Below are 19,714 nucleotides of genomic sequence, written 5' to 3' on the forward strand. Positions count from 1 at the left end.
AAAGAGATGACTTTTTTCAGATACGCTACGAAAGAATTTATATCCTCCGAAACGCCTGAAATTGGTTGTTTCGATGTTGGAAGTTCGAAAACGTTAATTACCGACAAATAGGAGTTGTATGGAAGCCACGAAGACACCGTCGCGCCAAGTAATTTATTACCATTTCGAAAAGCTTTACTGTCGCAAAACGAAATTGTTCGTTAATAGACAATTATATTCAACAATTTCGACAGGAAATCGTGTATAAAATCGGTATAGACGAAAAGGCACGCTGCGTAGCTAGGATTAAGGTTTCTGCTTTACGATCCTCGCTTGTACAGGTCATCATACGTTGCTAAGGCCTAACGGCCTGTTGCAGTCCAACCGCGTATACCTGCGTCAATTATTGCCCGTTTAGAAATTCCACGGTTGTCTGCCTAGTGAAACCGATCCGCTTGATGTCGTGAAGCCTATGAATCGCAATTAGTGGATCCTTTTCGGAGTAACCTTTAACTCGGACCTTTTGTTCGTCCCTTTGAAACCCAAGCTGCTTTGCACGTCGGGATCGGCATTGCCAGTGCTTTACAAAACTCGACTCGCGTGTTCGTGTTCGCTTTAAATTCCACTTACTACATGGTCGAAGCTCGTACCTGCCACTTTTCCTGCGGAATTTGTGATTTTCATATGGAAGGGTCGTTGCTGGGTAGAAATTACCTTCGATAATGGCAACAGCCACCGAAGCTGGGAAAAATCGCTGAAAACATGCGAAGCAATTGCGGAAAACAGGAAGCGGGCGCATGGTATCACGGAAAGACTGTACGCGAGCTGACCGACGAGCGCATAGAGCGTACAGACAGCGCAATCGGCCCATAAATTTCCAGTGATACCATGCATCGGTGGTAGCGGCCTAGCTCGAGCGTGCTTCCGATATGCACGGTCGGCTCTGGTCCGAAGCACCGCCTTAAATTCCCCTCAGACGCCTCTAAACAACACCAAGAAGACGAAAGGGAGAACGTTGAACGTAGCTCTGCAGGAAGAGATTAGAGCGCACGAAAGTTTCGCGGCACCGTGGCGTCCACGATACTCGGTTTAATGTACCGTTATGATCTTTATGGGGAACGTTTATAGGCCATTACGATTGAGTTTTCACACCGAAACGGTGTTCCGTAGTCGTGCAATATTTTTTTTCTTCCCGGCACACCGTTGATAACTCGATCTCGCGAGACAGTTGCGCGCTCGTAATTATCGATGAGATGGCCGATTCGAAGTGGATCGTTTCACGTCAAATCGATGCTCGCGAACGATATTAAGGGGAAGAAAGAGAAGGAAGAGGCACTCGTTAATAGTAGTTGCCCTCTTTCCAACACGCCAGGACGTTTCCACTTTTAATCGCGCCTGCGTATATCTTTCACTTTCACCGGACTTTCCTCGCCGACTCTGCGTAATGAAAATCTTCAGCTAACAGGATCATCAGCGACGAATTAAGCGAATTTACAGTAATCGCAAAGGCGGTCGCCACTCCGGCCAGGATCTTTAATTAACGAAGCTTATTTTAATCATCCCCGATCAACCGTGAAACCCTCCTCCGGCTACGTAATAATCGCGTTCGTTGGAAAAACTTCCGTCCAGCCCTTCCTTCTTTGGTCACGCCGCGATAAATTTTACTGCGTCTAGTATCACGTCGTGCAACAAAATTAATCGACGCAAAAGCCAGGGGACGGTATTTTTCCGAAAATTATATCGGCGCCGATATTAAAACGATATCATCTTTAATTTTCGCGGAAGAACATCTCGTGGTAGTTAATCGTAGGATGATAAAGACGAAGAAAATTGCTACTAGAAAAAGCATTTATCGGGAGTGTACGCGACTAAGCTGACGTTTCGTGCAATTAAACAGAACGCTTATATATATAGATGGCCTCGGATAAATGCACGGAATCTGGCAGTTTCGTGTAAACTCTGGAGGTCGCCGAACGATTATCTCAGGATGGTAAACGACTAGCTGTTCTTTCGACAAGAAGCGTGTTAATTTTCCCCGGTTGCTCCCTGTTTCGAGATCACTATGATCGACGACGGTTACTCCCATGGGTCCTCGTATTTATGGGGCTCGAGATTAGCTCGCGAGACCCCGGCGTAACCTTTACGACGAGGAAGAGTCTTTTACGACATTGCGACGTAATCGAACGACGTTATCATCGAGTCTGCCGCATGAGTAACTTTATTGCCACGCGTTTACCCTTTTTTTCCACGACGTTCCTCCTACGTGTTTTGCATTCTTATTCTAACTTATATAATGCCGGAATATAAGAGGCGATTCTCTCAGCCAAAACGAATGCGAGAATTTGTTTACGGCAGCACGAAGCTTTTTGAAACCAAACGGGAAGAATGAAAATCACGCGTGCCGTTTAAAGACCATTTTTACCACAACGTGCGAGTACTTTGCGTAATTCGTATATTAGCGGAAATTCGACGAATCCATGGCGCCACATAAACCACCGTAATCATCATCGTCGACGCTTCACCCGAGACTCCTAAATATTTGGCTCGGTGCCGCGACCAACCGCGTTACGTATCTTTTCCGCTTCGTTTCATTGTTCCATCGTTCAATTAGTAAAACAAAACCGCGTTTGGCGATCGCTTTTACGATTTATAATAAACCAAATGGAGAAGGGGTGGACGAGAGTTGACGAGGGTGGGGGACGATGCATTATCGCGCAGCCCGGAGCGCATTATTTTCGCGATAGGATCGTCGGCGCAGCCTCGATTCCCTTAATGAGTAACGGTCGATCGAACAATGATTTCGCCGGATTTCGAAATCGTCCGAGAGAGCAACGTTGCGTTGGATCAAACCGTCTGGCCCGTACCCTTCACCCGACCAACCTAGACGACCACCGGCAACACACGGGGGTAGATAAAATCTGTATTACGTTTAGGGACGTTGCTGGGCGTTCGTGCACCCCCTTGCAAACCTATTAACGTGCGTGCACGCGTTGCATCGCGACCCATACCCGAGACAGAGACAGAGATAGGAGATGGAGCGAGATCGTTTCTGGATCCACGTGATTTACGCGTGCCGGCGCTGCTCCGAATTCCAAAGCTTCCTATTAACTGGGTGCAGCGCGCGGAATCGCGGCGGCGCGGTGGTACGCTCCGCTTCGTGCGTTCCTACGAAATTTGAAAAACGATTTTATCGGCTAGTCCCGATTGCAGTCGTATTCGAGCGGTGCTCGCGCGATATTTCAACCGCCATGAGACAGCCGCTTAATTGCGACATACATCTCCGCCCTTAATTTCGCTATTAGCTTCGCATTAAGGCGAAAAACCAAAAAGAAACGCTGCGAGCCGTTAGTCCGGCGACAAACAACTTACCTCTTCCTACCCTTCGTTCCTTTCTACCCCTTTCCGCCTTGTTCCAAGGTTTTTCAGTGGGTCGCGCTACTCGGCGTCCCAAACGTTAAGGACACTTTAATTGACAAAATTTCGCAGACACACCGTCGCCACCGGCACCGCGACATAAATTTCCAATTTTCGTCACGCAGAAATGGCGAAGAAGTTTAATTGGCGCCGTCCGAAACTTTTAAAGCGTTTCCGCTTGTCGGCTCGGAACAGCGTCTTGTTCGTTCCTTAAAGCGGGTAAAAAGGAGTCTTCCAAGCGGTTTTTACCGTGAAAGCTTCCACTCTGGATGGAGCCCGTCTTTCGAATCAATTTTCGACAGTGTTACACCCTAGAAACTCTTGCAAGCCTGGTATTTGCATCACGATCGACCATTAACCAAATTGGCAGCGTCATGCCAGTATTCGAAAAAACCTTCTACCATACTGTTTTTGTATACGCTGTATACTCCTTAATTACGAAATACTTTGGTGCTGCTGCTTCGATGTATCTCGTTTGTTAAGAGGTTCTTCTTGATATGTGCTGGAAGAGAATCGATGAAACGGCTGAATTCGAGGGAATAGACGGTAACGAGATCGAAAGAGTATTCACAGAACACCGTCTGCTGGCCGATCTGGCTTCGTTGAACGGGATCGAGCGGTACACTGTTAATCTCGCGCGAATATAACGCGACCATAAATTACCCAAACGAGCGGCTGAGCACTACGTGGAAAGTGTGCTCCCCGGCAGCGGATCTTCGTAGGCAGCCTCGGAGGATAGTTTATGGACTTGATCTTGCGTACTGTTACCTTGATTCTCGGTCATTATCATCGTCGACCTGCACGCGATCAGAATTCACCACCGATACATCGCCGCGATTCAGGATGTTTGCGCGCTGAAAATACATAGGCAGAGATGGTAATTTCGCGATACCACGTCCGCCACGATAGTACCATATTTATTTTGTCAATAATAATGAACGCAAGGGCGGTGCTGTGTATTTTCTCACAGATTCCGTTCGAGTATTGTATCTTCCCGGAAGCGGCGCGCGGCCGCCTTCCAGATCTGGACGAGCGATTCTCGCTGGATTCTCGGCTCGTTTAACCTGCCTATTACCGTGCGAAATTTCCCGATTCTCGCGGTTATCTAATACATACGTAATTTTTAATCAAACCACCGAAGCCAACCTCATCGAACATCGGTCGATGATGCGTTTGTATGTTTCCGTTGTACGAAATCTCTCGAATCCATCGCAAAGCAACTCTCTTCATCAGTGCTAAAACTAATTCCTTTGAAAACGAATCCACGTTGATACATTTCACGCTACATATCTCAAGTAACACAACTCAAACAAACTTTTGGGGAAAAGCCAAAAGATAGGAAGGTTACGGAAATATTATTTAATTAAACGGATAGTGTTGGCGAAAAGAAGAAAATTCTAGGAAGCGATAATTTAATTAACAACACAGGATTTCATTATTTTGCTACATGTGTAATTTAATTCCTTTATACAAACATAAGAGACGGAAGTATAAAGATGAGGAAAAGACGATCCTAAGCAGGAACCAGAGACGCGGGTGGTTTCCCAAGGAGGAACAGAAGGACTCACGCAAGATACCGTTGCATTTCCGGGAAGGAAGTGTGGTGGGAGCGAGCACGTGGTCGCGCCAACTCACCCCACGGTAGTCGAGGAGGTTCGTCGCGAAGAAAGAAGAAGGTTAGATGGTTGAATAAGGGCGGGAGTGGCGGGAGGCTGCGCGCGCAACCACAAGCCACGCTGCCGCCGGTGGCTCGAGAGTGAGCCGCGTGGTCGGCCCGCTTCAGTAACTCCGATACCTTCGAGCGAGCGAGTCACGTCCGATTTCGAACCCGACTGCCTACAGAGACGCGCCAAAACTCCTCTTACTCCGAGTATTTCGTGCTTATTTTCGTCCACGCTATTAAATTCAGTAGGCGTATCGCGATCGAAACGATGCAAAAATACGTTTGCCTTTCCCTCCCATTTTACCGAATAAATTGATCGTTTAGTGAACATCGAACATTTGGTGTACGCTGTTTATAAACACGATAATCGCGCGATCCAAACAAACGACTTCGAAATTTCGTGTATTCTACGCCGAATATGCGGTCGAATATTCTTGGCGAAGAGTGAGTGTATTTCGTAAATCCCATCGGATGTTTGATATATTCGCGAAACTTTGACAACGGTGATTTGTGCAATTCTCCAAACATCGAGCTTACGAAACGACTGTCGAACGACTGAAACTTTCGTGTAATGTTCGTCTGATTTTATTCTTCGATCCTACTCGTCTGTTCATCGTTTTACTTTTTACGAATGATTTTCGCTATGAAGGCGATTTATTACCTTACGATTCTCTGGATCGTTGCAATCCCGGTGTTGTGCGAACCCGTGAACGTGCCCATGAAACCGAGATTGACCATTCTCAAGTGTTGTCGACACAACGAGGAACTGGTGAAAGAATCTGACAACGAGACAGACACGAGGACTCGTTGCAGACCGACCAAAAACGAATGGAAACCCATTATCTATTCGCCTTCAGAGGCAAATATGTTGGAGAAACCGCCCATGGAATGGGACATCGTCGAGGAAAGGAGGCCCGTTTGCGATCAGAATTCTGCCTTGATCTACGTACCCTACCGAATCACCAATCCGTTCGTGCTCATGGACGATGGCCGCGTGCTCATCGACATCCACATGAACGAAAGATTCGAGCCGAGCGAGTATTGCGCCGATTCGAACGCTCTTCTAGTTTGCATGAAGAATAAAACGGAAGGAAACCACGCGGCTGCCACAATGAGACCACGTATTAGAAAATGCTGCGGAGAAAACGCGACTTTCTACGAAGAAGAGTAAGTTTTAGAGTTTGAGTGTTTGGAGGCGTTCCGTTAGGTTTTGTTGACGTTTCCCTTGTTTCCTGCGATAGCTATTGCTTTGACAACAAAGGTAATAAGACACGTCGAGGATAATTGGACGATACAGTGATATTAGCGTTCTGTTTACGAATAGGTAGGCTGCACAACTGCGGAGAAAAACGATATTTCCAAGTATCGATTCATAACATGTTGACATAAACTTTTGCGGTTTTAGCTATTAATGTTTCGAACTATAATATTTTATGATATACTCGCATTAGGTTTTTTATTCGCGTTTATTACGTTTTCTCTAGAAACAGCAAATATATAATTAAATCCTTTTAACGGAACATTATATTTTAATGCAATTTTTGTAATAGCATAAGTAGTTCCATGTAACATGGAATTTTATATTTCCATATGTCTCAATGACAGTCTACAACAGGCTTTCTAAACGTCAGTTTGATACGTGATATACCATTAGTCTGTAAGAGGTTAAAGGTACAAGGAAACTCGTTTTAGAAACTCTTTTGTAGCTAGTGTTCCATAGTTTGTAAATATAAAATACGTTAGTCTGTTCGATAGACTCGTGATGTTTTTATCGAAAATTTCTAACAAATAATTAAACGCGCGAACAAATACTACTCCGAACAGAGTTACTATTTATGTACATATATTTGTAGCCATATAAAGCCATCGTGATATTACTGACAGAGTTCGTATATACATGGACCGAACGGAAAAACAAGAAGGTAAATTAAATTTTATGCGGCTTAATATACAAATAATTTAGACCGCATAATTTAGACAAGTTAGAGACGATCGATATTCCTTGCAGACAAATATCCCGGTGATTTGTATTCTAGTGGCAAGCTCGGAGTTGAGAGGAACGCCGGCTAGCTTCGCGAATAACTGTAATCGTTCGGTCGGTTACACGAAATTTATTGGTTTACCCATGCCGGTGTATTTTTATTGAGAGGCGCCAGTTGTCGTTTGACGCCGTCCCTCCGGAAAAAAAAAGATTAAATGTTCGAAAAGTTGCGCGAGGCTTCCCTCGGAAATGCGGTGTTTGCGATGCAAGCGTGACGCTCGAGTAAACAAAAAATGCCGGGTTTCGTTTTAATCGCGCTTTCAATCGTTCAAGCTTGGGCGTTCCGTGGACTTTGTTAGAATTCTATGTGGCCAGCCGGCGCGTTTCCTAGATAAATTCTTGCGATATGAACGATATATGCATTTTTCTTTCTCTTCTTTATCCACTCGTGCTAGCTTTTGTGGTTTTCTCTGTCCGTCTTTGCTTCTATCCGTCCACGTCGAACTTACTTAGTGTAAGATGTCTTCGAAAACTCTAAATATTAGTTCTATGAACTGTGCTTCTCTCGAGACTCAGCGTTATCGTTATGTTATTGGTTTTCGAGGCGAATCTCTTAAACTTGATAGTGAAAGTCTTGTATATCTTAAGTATCTAACATCAAGAATTCAAGAAACGCAACGTATAAACGTTGAGCGTAAAAGAACATTTATTTGCTAAATAATCATGGCGAATAATTTTTCAATTTATCACACCGTCGAAGGATTAACTGTCCTGAATAAAAGACAGATTTTACGCGAATGAGAAATACGCTGTTTCAAAACAATTTGTAATGCAACGTTACTCGCTTTTTCTTGCTCAATCCTTTACTCGATAAAAACACAGAATATAGGTATATAGAATTTCTGAATCATCGCTCTTTAATATCCAACTTATATACAATCGCTACCTAATCCTTTCACCTCAATTTCATCTTACTTAAACGTTTCTACAACACCATTAATCTTACATCACCATCGTATCCAGTCTTTCGTTTCTTCCATTATATTCCTAATGTTAATTTATCAACATCGATGCTTTCGAAACAAAGCAGAAATCATTGAAAATTTCCATTGCAGACAAACGTGCGTTCTTTCCGAGGAAGCCGCGAATCCGACGCCTTTGCTGCCAAATGCCTCTGCCGCTGCTGAAATCGTACCTGGCTTTCCATCTTGTCACCGTTCCGATAATCTTACGATTGTGGGCGACGCTAAGGATGCCCTGTTATTGCCAGATGGCGGCTTTGAAATCGGCGGCGTCACGTTACCCACTGGTCAGTTTTGTGTTGAGAGGATCAAGGAACTGAACCACGTGTCCAAGGTCTTCGCCTGTTCCGAGCACGGAACGCAAAAGTGAGTTTGATATATAAGTTAAACATAAAATTAAAGAAGCAGGAAAATAGTTATCTTGAGGCTCCTCTTATATTTTTTTTTTAAATTATGTTTCCTGACCTGAATCCTATTATGCATAATTGAACTGATATTGTTAGCGACATTTTGCAAGTTATAAGCTAAATTTGGTGTCTTTTTATCCTATTAGTATGTGAAAGAGAAATCCTAACTGTTCGGATTTTTTATACATACCTGATAAGAATTGAAGAAACGAATATAAACTTAAATATTTCATATATTTTTATACGTCGTTACGATCCATATACCGAGCTGTAAAACGCAAAAAATAGTCCGCTATAAAAGAAAAAATTCGCTGCCCTGCAACGTTGGAAACTTCAGACACCCTGCTTACGTAACCATACGCACCGATCTTTTACTATTTTTCCACTCGTTTCTCGGACTAGCATTAGGATTTCCTCTCGTTAGCGTCGTTTCTTCGCGTGCCTCCTCAAACGAGCGCAACGAGCGTTCTACTCGACGGACCGCGTTTCTTCGTTAAACAAAATTAAAGTAATGAACGAAACCGCGACTGTAACGCGACTGTCTCTGAATTTCTTCAGTTAAATAAAAGCGAACTAAAATGCAGGTTTCCAGTGAAATCGGCGAATATTATCAGAAACGTATAAGTCTTGCGATTCGCAGCCGTAAAGCACGGGCTCGACGCTTTTTCACTCGTTCTTTTAATTTATTTTTAATCGATCGACAATCGGTCGATTCACGCTTTTCAAGAGGGCAAGCTGGATCAAAGCGCGTCCTACTTGGAGGTTCGAAGCACGAATCGACTTTTTGTCCGGTCGAGTATCGGCTGTCTCGATCTGGATTTATCGTACGGCTTAATTGCATCCTCGATGGTCGAGGTTCGGTGCTGGCCGCTTCTCTCCGCTTCGACAACACAAGAAAAAGTCGGTTCCTTCACTTTCACTTCTCTCACGAAGAATTTCTAGGTCACATCCGTGCGATCGCGATGCGCCGCATCGTCCGTGAACACATTTCCGTACGAGGTGTATCGTGCTACTTGAAACGATGGCTCGTATCGATGACAAGATGAAATTCAGATTCCATATTTTGTTGCTATGTGAAACACGAACTTGACGTATTCGTGTAATTTTGTACAGTAGAAGAATATACGTATATGTAACGTGAAACATTTTACACATCGCAGCTTGAATTCGTAAAGATCGATGGTCGAAGAGGACTTTTTTTATCAAATTTCACGTTATCAATTCTTTTTATAATAGCTACCTCGTCCAAATTGTATCGTTGAACTTTCTATTCGAAAATGACTGTAATAGAACGCTCGACACAAGAGTCTCGGAAATTGCACTCGGAAAACGTGTGGACGCGTACGCTTGTCGCGTGCAATTTGCAAAACAACGCTCGAAACTCAATTAACGGGACCGTTTACATGTGGTCGCGCGGAGGGCAGCCCTTTCACAAGCAACACCCGGCCTCTGCGTAACGTTTTATTTCAAATAGAAGGTGGTCGATGTTTATTTACACAATGATCGTGATTATTCGTAGGAAAACTCCTGTCTTAGGTGGACCGACGAAAGAAAGCGAATACCTACGCGTAGAAAGCGCTACGCATCGTACATATGCCACGCATAATGAACGTGAACGTTCGTGGTGCATGACTACACGCGCTGATTAGTTAGAAAACAGCCATATGCTTTTTTTCCTGTCCGCTGTCGGAGACACGGTTCTCCAGCAGAGAAGCGGTGAACGACGTGACTAAGCCCGAGATACCCTCACGAAACTCGGAGAAACGATTTCACCGGCGAGACTTTCACTGGCGAGGCTGGAGAGAATGGAGCGTCGATTTGCGTCGAAATTCGAGTATCGAGACACGAATGCGCGTTTCGTGGAACGAACAGGATGTTCCTGGAATCGAAACTGTCGACAGAGTGTCACAGAAGCGATCGGTGCTTGTAATGGCAAACAGTGTCTGTTGCAACGTAACGCAATAAAATCACTCGATCCTGTATATCGCGTGAAAAAGACGCAATAGCCCCTGCAATAGAGAGAAGGTTTCGATCAACGACTAATTACGCGAATTTTTAACGATACAGTAATTCACCGTTGACCGAAAATTCAATTTCTAACAGTCTCGACATTTTTCGAGGAAAGATCCGCGCAGAATTGCAGTCACGTAGATCAGACTCGCGTTGGTCGAAGATCAACGAGATTCTAATTTCCCGATATCAGAAGAAATTGAAACAGATTCATAAAGAGGCACGCAGAGAATAAAAAACGAATGCTTTCCTTGGTAAACTTTCAGGCCCATAGTGCGTGCAGCCGACATCAGATTCACCTTGTACCCTGTGGGCTTCATCATTAGCGCAGTATTCCTGGCAGCCACGTTGGCCGCCGGTTGGTTGCTGCCAGCCTCTCATCACGTTCTGCACTGGCGTTGCCAGACTCATCATGTCACCTGCCTGATGCTCGGTGATCTCCTCATGGCCATCATTCAGCTCGCCAGTGGCTCCCTGCACGGCGCATTCTGCAAGGCGCTCGGTGAGTCATTGCGCTTTATGTTTATCCCGTCCTTTTACATATATCGGATTGCAATCTTACACGATTAGAACATCGCAATTAATCGATCGTTTCCTGGATAATTTAGATCAAGCGTTACGTCTTGTATGACCCCAAAAATATCCTGATATGTACTTACGAAGAGAAGCGTATATCGGAGAGGATTTCTTAAACGAAAGGTTACAGTTAGAACGACGAAAATTAGGGGAAATTACAGTATACTTTATTACAAGAAGATACACTATGCTTTCTATTCGGTTTGACTCTATATAAAAGGATCGTGCAAATCTTTAGATACTCGATTCTTGAGATCTCCCTAGAATCAAGGACCCCGGAGCCACCGTTGTTAATCATTCGAGGTTCGATCATGCGGAACATGCGATTTCTCGCGAAATTAATCAACGACCAGCTTGTCGAACCGACGTTACGAGTGGAACGCGTTCCGCGGCTCGTTTTGATCTCTCCCTGCGTAGCGAATTTTTGCTCGTTTCACAGGGAACAATCGGCGGTACTCACTCGTAACGCGCGCCAGCTATGCGAGCAAATATACACCGATGGAATTCGAATCGGTCAGGGCGAAGCTTTATTTGCTGTGCGCCATCCCACGAACTCCAGGCTAATTATTCGGATAATCGTGCTAATCCCTCGGCAAAGCTTCGCTTCTCCGTTTCGCTCGTTTCGATCGCGAGAATCGATTACAGCGTACACCTGCGAGCTATCCAACGGATGGTCTCGTCTGTGTCCACGAGTAACAGCGACTCTCATTTGCATCTCCGCTCGTTTCCGGCATTATCGCTTTGTAGTCGGCCTTTTTCGCATCTCTCTCTCTTTCTGTCTCTCCGTCTTCCTCTCTTTCTCTCTCTTTCCCCTCTACGTCCCTCGTCGCGGCCAGATTTAACCCGACCCATTCCGCAGGGTAATTATGTTGCGACCAGGGAAACCGGTGAATTTGCATCGAGCGTATTTCTTTCCGCGCGCAACGCGCGATCCCTTTGCGTGCCGGATCCACCAAGTCTCGCGGCTATTTCCGTTCCCCAGCCACCGGTAAATTTTCACCATAGGATCGCTCGTCCGTTTGACAGACCACGGCGATTGCGCCCTTTGCGTCCTTTCACCTGATATCGCTCCGTTTCGCGTTCATCGATCGACCAATGGTCTTTGGACTTTTTCGTACTTTCTACCGTGATATATTCTTTGGTAAATATATTCTTAAACAAGAGATAAGAGAGCGAAGGATCTCTCTTGTTCGTGTAAACTCGTGTGCGTCCAAGTAACACGGAAAGAGGAGAAAGTAGGACATCGACTGACCTACAATCGGACTCTCCACGGGTTGCTCTTCTTGCTCTTTTTCCTCCTTTTTCTTTTCGTCCCTTCTTCCACCAAAGTTTTCCTTCCCTAAGGTCTTATCGCCCTGTTCTCGAACCTTTTACGGACGAAGTTTATTGTATTGACACAGTTTGGTGATGAATTTGTTTGGTTGGCTAGAAGCAACTAGGCGCAATGTGTTGTAGATTTATTAGGGGAGACTAATGGTCCGAGTGACGACAGCGATTGTTTAGGAGATTACGCTTCCTAATAGTGACATCACGGGTAATTTTTGTTTTCCCGGTTTTTACGCTTCTGATTTCGTTATGGCACTTTTTAGGCGAGATCGTGGAATTAGTTGGAAGTTCTCGTTTGTTCGAAATACTTGGTCTGCTTTGTACGAGGAGATTGCATAAGCGTGTCACGTTATACTTCCTCAGACATCTTACGCGTGGAGAGATAAAATGAGCAAACAGACGCATTTTCAAGGAGAGTCGAACTCGATGGAAGCCAATCTACTGTTTTATTTCTTACAATTACAACGGCTAACACGACGAGTCTCTCAGAATCCAAACTCATCTACTCCGCTGTACGTTGATTTTTCAATTTCTCGTTACTCGATCACGGATTTTAAACTTTGTTTCACGGATAACATATCTGTATTTGAATATGTGAGTCTCTCGGAGCTCTACATCACGGTAATTTCTTCGTTTCATTATATAGGTACGCGATCCACATCCAGTTTCGAAGAAACGATTTATTTATTTCCGTAAGTCCGTTCGTCGCAAGATACGACATAAATAACAGTAAATTCTATGGTAAATTCAACAAGCAACGATCGTAATATCGTCGTATTTTTGTATTTTTCAATTTGCGGAATCGATGGAACGTAGCTTCGCGACTTCATAACTGTTCGTGTGTACGCATATCGTCTAAAAGAAGAAGGAAGGCGTCAGCTGTTATGACGCAACAAACAAATATAAAAGTACACGGTCGATTAATTTTACTGAAATTTACAACCGATTACATATCGCTAAATTCCTGTTCCGTCATCTGGCTAAATTATTAGTGTTGGATTTTCTGAAACGTAACTGGCATAGTTCCATAGATGCGCAGGAATAATCGTAAATCGCAAAGTGAACATTATAAAAATATTTTGCAATATCCTCGTACCTTTTTACTTCTTAATTTATGCATCAGTATATAGTTTCTATGAGCTTATATCTAAGGGATACGAAGAACTACGAACAAAAAAGACTAGACACGGTATTGGAATCGAACAGTTGCACAAGCAATCGAAAATTCAGCTGACTCGTCGGCGATCGAGCCGGGAAAACGAATTGGATTCGACTCTGTACTCATTTCATCGTGGCGGAAGTATTAAAATTCATGAGCGTTTTTAATTCGATTAGTTCGGTCGTCTTTCAGGAACCGACTACGACGGCGGCAACAGTAGCCGGTTAAAAATTCAACTCGATTATGTTCGCTCGGTGAAATCTAGTTTCCCCGAACTGTTAACTTCTTCTCCCTGAGGCCTCTCGCGGTGCTTCGCGGCCAGAATAATTTGTAGCCGGGGAAATCTCATCGGTTCTTAAACCGTGGATCGTGCACGGACTTCTGTTTCCAAATCGATCGGTGATTCCGTTTAGAATCAGCTACATACACGTTATGTCCAGTTCGTCGAAAGCTATTAGCGAAACCGACGTATTTGAGAAAGCACCAGGACCACCGGTTCCACTGTTGACTCGATCGAAAGTTGGAATTTATTTTTCCATTGCCTCAAGTTCGCGGAAGCCCTCAGTTTCCTGTTACCTGTTTTCTCGCTGAAAATTCTACGCACTACTCCGCTGCTCGTTTTATACTGGCCGATACAATATTTGCGTAACAGAAACCTTGAAGGATGATCGGAACGATAAAAAATAAATTTTTACTCGTCACTGGAGATCGTTGTGTGTTTATCCTGGTACGTGCGGTTTCTTCAGGTACCCACCACGTTCGAGTTCCAACGCGAGCACGATATCTTCGATTACGCGCCGCGCAAGCGGCGTACAATTTTACGCTAGCGTGACGCCACTTCGATCAACCAAAGAATTTCTCCGCGACGTTTAACACGTTCCGTGTCAGACCGATGTTTGGTTACTTTTTCGTTCAATCACGTTGTTACGATTAATAGTTTTGCTTATGCCTTACAATTTTTTTTAGCAGTTCGAATAACACGATTATAAAGAAAAGGGTGTAGCGTTTATGATGCGTTAAACGTCAAGGCAATAAATTTAATTTTTATGGAATTGTTTTAACAAACACACGGTTGAACATTTACTCTGCCAAAATTCCAAATCGCTTGAATGAAAAGTTCAGCGTGCGGCTTATACACACAGAACGTGTTAACGGTATCGCGATTGTCTCCCTTCTTTTCTCGTTGTTCTCGAACCGTAGGAACGACGCGGAGACGTTATTGTTTCGTAGAACTAGATTGTTACGTATCGATGGCCTTGCAACGTCATGGCATCGAAAAACGGGTTAAACGCTCATTGCCGCAATTACGGGACTTTTTCAGCGTTTTAGACGACAGTCGGCCGGTGCCGGTATGCGGTCAAAGCGATTATACGGACGGGTTATGCCGTTTTTTTTTCGTTGAGGTTGCATTGCGATTTACGAACGCGTGGCGTAACGCGCGTACACTCTGACGCGCGTGTGTTGCGTGCAAGGTTTACGCTGCTCGGTTCTTCGATCCTGTTAGATGGAAATAGGAGGCATCGCGTGGAACAGGTTGATCGCCATAGGTGTCCGTGATGTTACAGTAGCTTCCAGGACTTTATTCCTGATTTATAACGCTGTTGAGATTTGGAATGTTTCAAAGTCGTTACAATTTTAACTTAAAAAATCTCTTTCTGTCTTTTTTCTTCTTTTTTTTTCTTTTTTTATCGCAGTTGATAAATGGAAATGATTTTCCGTGCTGCTTATACAACCTCGTTCAGATTAATCAAGTTGTATGTTTGCATCCAAGTAAATTGAAATTCAAGTGCTTTTCAAGCAAGTTGTGTCGTAGCTTCGCTAACGCGAAACTGCTATTTTCACTTAAAATACACTTATTCTTCCAAGTTTCAAGCGAAGCTCAGATTCTCTCGACGGTTCTTTGACTTTAAAAGAACAGGAGTTCCTTCCCAAGTAACGTGAAGTTATTTGCAGTTTCATATCTGGTAATATCGGTTTACCAAGTGGTAACCAAGTCGACTGTCTCTATTTTCTTCGTACTTGATGTACATAATATTTTTATTATATTTACGCTTTATAGTTAATATCTCACATACTTAATCGCTGCCTTCAACGTTATTTTCCATTGTGTATCCACTTACAACTCCTACGTATCTTTCAGCACATTTAGATCGTTCAGTGAATTTTATCCGCCACCGAACCAAAGGCGTTTATACTCAACTTTACGTACAAATTTCCTCCTCGTAAAGGAGTTAATTCGGTTGATACACCCGGTATATAAGGGAATGCCTTCATCTCGTAACGCTTTAATTGCGCTCGTTCGCAAGTACCCACGTTCCCGTGGCTCGACTCTCTCCGCAATGGCTCGTAGCTCGATTCACTTTTAATTACTTTCGACCTTGCAAATATCTGTCGTGTCTGGAGCCGGATGACTTCATGGAAACTCTCTTCTTCCGGCGCGTACCATCGAGGCGTGACTTGACCTTCGCCAACGATCTGCGTTGCGCTGTATTGTAGTTCTTTTCTATCCACTTACGTATCTAACTTCGATATCCGTGAAATAATTGCGCGTTGCGTGTCATCCTTTCTCGTTCCACGACGCCCAAGAAAACTACGCGATCCTACGTCATCGTTGCTTTTCTTTCCAGAAAGAGTCATCGCGAAGGTAAGAAACGTTACTCGACTTGTTGATCTTTCTCGTGTTACCTTATTTCCTAAGAAAACACCGCGACCCGACATCGTTTCGCCGTGACTTTGGCCGAGAGGCAGCCTACACCCTTTTATGGGGAACCCTCGTCGATAGCGTATTCCGAGCGAGAAACTGGAGGAGATTGAGAACGCCACGCCGGTTTCCATTCCTGCCTTTCGATTAGTTCCATATCTTGCTGTGATGCGTGTGCAAGCTTCGAACCAATAGCGTATTGTGAATAGCAGGACGATCGCAGTGCCGAAACGGGCAGTTTGTAATTTTTCATTGAAATCTTGTAAATTCCATACGTAGATGCAGCGGAGTATTTTTCGAAATTTGAATGATTTTAAAGTACAGCTCTGGCTAAAAGCTTGGAGTCGCGCTATCTATCCTATGGAATTTTAGAATAAATTAGATTGGAATTTTATTTCCTTAGGAAACTAATAGAACATCCGTTGAATATATATTGGCTTGGTAAGTAAGCGATTGCGGATTTTGTCATTGGATGGTAATGATAAAATGAGTGAAATGTAAGTACCAAAAAGTTGAAGACGGAAACTACACGAAACAAATACATGTTGCAAATATTTTTCCAGGTATAGAACCGGCTAAAAATTTGGAATCATTTTTTCAAACTTATCTACATCGAGCCAAGACTGATCTATTGGGTTGACAACTAAGTGATTGCGGATTTTGTCATTAGGTGGTAATGTCGGTAATTCCTGTTAAGTTTGCCACCCAATATATGTAGAAAGGACAATTTGCTCGAATTTCTTGGGAGAATTAATGAAATACCGTTGAAGAAATTAAAGGTGAATTATTGGCTTGACAACTAACAACTGCGGATTTTGTCATTGCCACCTAATGACAATCACTTAGTTATCAACCCAATAGATCAGTCTTCGTTCGATGTGGATACGTTTGAGAAAATGATTCCAAATTTTTAGCCGGTTGTGTACATGGAAAAATATTTGCAAGGTGTATTTGTTTCGTGTAGTTTCTATCTTCGACTTTTTGGTACTAGTCTTACGCTTCACTCATCTGTACTTGTGGATGTGAATTTCTTAAGAACGATGCGTTCCAACGAATATGAAATTGGTTTCAGTCGTTATTTCCTCGTTCTATTTAATCTTTTTAGAAGATTCAACTTTATTTTCTAGTAATTTTCTATCGTGGTCATTTTCAAAGTCTCCGCCTTCGTCAAATGGACCTACTTTCGTTTCATATACGTTGCAGGGATTCATCGAAAGTTTGGTTCAGCACAGTTCTCCGATGCAAGTTCTCATTTACGAAAGGGTTCCCTGTTCCGTGATTCTCTGGACCGTCGAGTAAGCCTCAAAAAAACGTACGGCAGCCTGGGTGTCTTTTCTTTTTTTCTCTTTTTTTTTAACCAACTCGTCCGCCGAGAAGACGATCTGTAATCTCTTTTCGTGCAAGGGCAGAAAGTCAACCCTTGCCGTGACGCCAGCGATATCCCGGAATTAATGACGGTAAAAAGCACGCTTCCCCGACGAAAAGTCACGGATTTTTGTCCGTACGCCGCCACCCATATTTGTTCTCCAGTTCGTTCCGAGACCGTTCGATATTTCATTTCGGTATTTATACGTCCCAGATGATGACTTTTTGCATACTCCTCTTACGTTTTAGTCTTTTCCCAGAATCCTCGCGTTTAGAAAGAACGTCAGTGGTAGAATCGTCTTAATATTATTCGAAGAAACCAGGTTACCTTTTACGTAATTGAGGCAATTCCACGTAATAAATAATTAACCAAGTAGAAAGAAGCAAATAGAGATCTTTCACTGACACGAAAAGATATCGATGCAAAGTCATAATATTCCCTTGCTCCGTGCGTAATAGTTTCGATAATTCGATGCGTCGTTCTGTGGCCGTATTGTACCTTCTGCCATCAACAACGAATCGTTTCATAACTATAACTGCTTTACCGAAATCATAGCAGCCTAAACGGCACGCAAAAACGACATTGTTTCCAAGAATTAATTTCGACCGTCCGGATCTTTCTACAGCCACAATTTTAGTTCCAAGAGAACCGTCAAACCTCCCCATTTCATCTTTTTAGCCCATGATTATGGTTAATTGAAAGATTAGATACATCGGCAGTGTAGCGACACTCGAGGAAACCCGTTATCGTAGGTCGCTTTCTTTCGATGTCAAGTTCGTTTCTCCTCGGGTTGATTAATGACACGGTTAATTAGCCTAAAATAGCGTGGCACGAGCGAACGCAACGGATTCCGTGTTGCCTGACGACAACGCTCTTTTTCATTCGAACGCGTTGGCTCGCTATGCTCAGCCTGTACGATGTACAACACGGTTGGCGTTCGCTTATCGTTGCTTGTTCCCTCTTTGTGGGGTAGCAGAGGGAAACCCTTTCCGTGTTCGCTTGTCTCGAACACTGGTTACGTTTCAAAGTCGCCAGGGAGAGATAATCGAAGTAATTGTTTCGCTGGAGATTTATAGGGTAAGATGCGTGAAGATTGGTGTCAAGAGCAAGGGGTAGATAATTGTTGGTATAACGACAAAGCCAAATTACCCTGTGGGGAGACTAGAATTTACTGTTAATCAGAATCGATAGGCTGCGGAGTTTTAACTATTTATGGAAAATTTAAATACGCAAAAATATATAAAACGTCAAAAGTGGAACACTTATTAATAATATTTAGAGAGTGGAACATGTTTCTCGACGTGTTCCAGTTCTTTTCAGCCCCAGTTATAAAGATATAAATTCGTATAAAAAGACAGGCGCAGCGATGCGAAACTTCTTGAACGTGACGGACAATTTTCTCAAATATAATCAGAGTTTCGATTAATACATCTCCATCGTCATTTTTCAGAGAGGCCGTGTATTTCAAACGTACAGTTGCGTAAGAAATTGCAGAGTAATTCTTGAAACTTCCAACCCCATCCCCCTCTCACATAAAGCGTACGATTATGATTTTTAAATTGCCCTGCATTCGAGCTCCGCGTGAGTTGTAGGCAGAGGAATGGGCTATCCGTCTTCTAGGCCGGAAATTACACAGTCCTTAAGAAGTTGCGAAACTCGGTTGTTCCGATTGCTTAAGAAACTTTCCTCCCTGTGAATATTGCTTTCCCCGAGAGAACGCGAACTTTCGATTCGCTGGTTTTAATACACTTTTTACGAGTCTGCGGAAAATTGTCACGCTTTCGCGATTTTATTATCTACGTATACACGGTGTACGCTCCGTTTGTTCGACAACGCGAAATCAGAAGCGCGAGCAGAGTTTACGGGAGACTGAAACATCGAGGAAGCAAGATCTGGACGACGTGAGATTACACGTTATAAAACGAATAATTCGTAATATTTATTCGTTTGTCATACGGTCAGTGACTGCTGGTAATTTGAAGCAATTTTAAGAAAATCCGGAAGCTTGGAACTTCGGTGATAAAGTTACGGTAATTTGGTGCATATATCGGAGAACAAGTTAGAACGTTGAGAGAAGAAAGAATTCCTCAGTTTCGTGAAAGAGAAATAA

General features: G+C 43.5%; 1 protein-coding gene across 1 annotated transcript in view; it reads left to right on the forward strand.

The window, feature by feature from the left end:
- The first annotated feature begins 5,108 nt into the window (after nt 1-5,108).
- LOC126915983 (probable G-protein coupled receptor Mth-like 1) overlaps nt 5,109-19,714 on the forward strand; it is a 152,472-nt gene continuing 137,866 nt past the window's right edge. The window contains exons 1-3 of the mRNA XM_050721297.1: nt 5,109-6,223; nt 8,153-8,425; nt 10,743-10,978. Of these exons, the coding sequence (XP_050577254.1) occupies nt 5,688-6,223; nt 8,153-8,425; nt 10,743-10,978 (1,045 nt within the window). The 5' untranslated portion in view covers nt 5,109-5,687. The remainder of the gene's footprint in view (nt 6,224-8,152; nt 8,426-10,742; nt 10,979-19,714) is intronic.

This window comes from Bombus affinis, chromosome 5 (assembly GCF_024516045.1).
Source record: "Bombus affinis isolate iyBomAffi1 chromosome 5, iyBomAffi1.2, whole genome shotgun sequence".
Classification (NCBI taxonomy): domain Eukaryota; kingdom Metazoa; phylum Arthropoda; class Insecta; order Hymenoptera; family Apidae; genus Bombus; species Bombus affinis.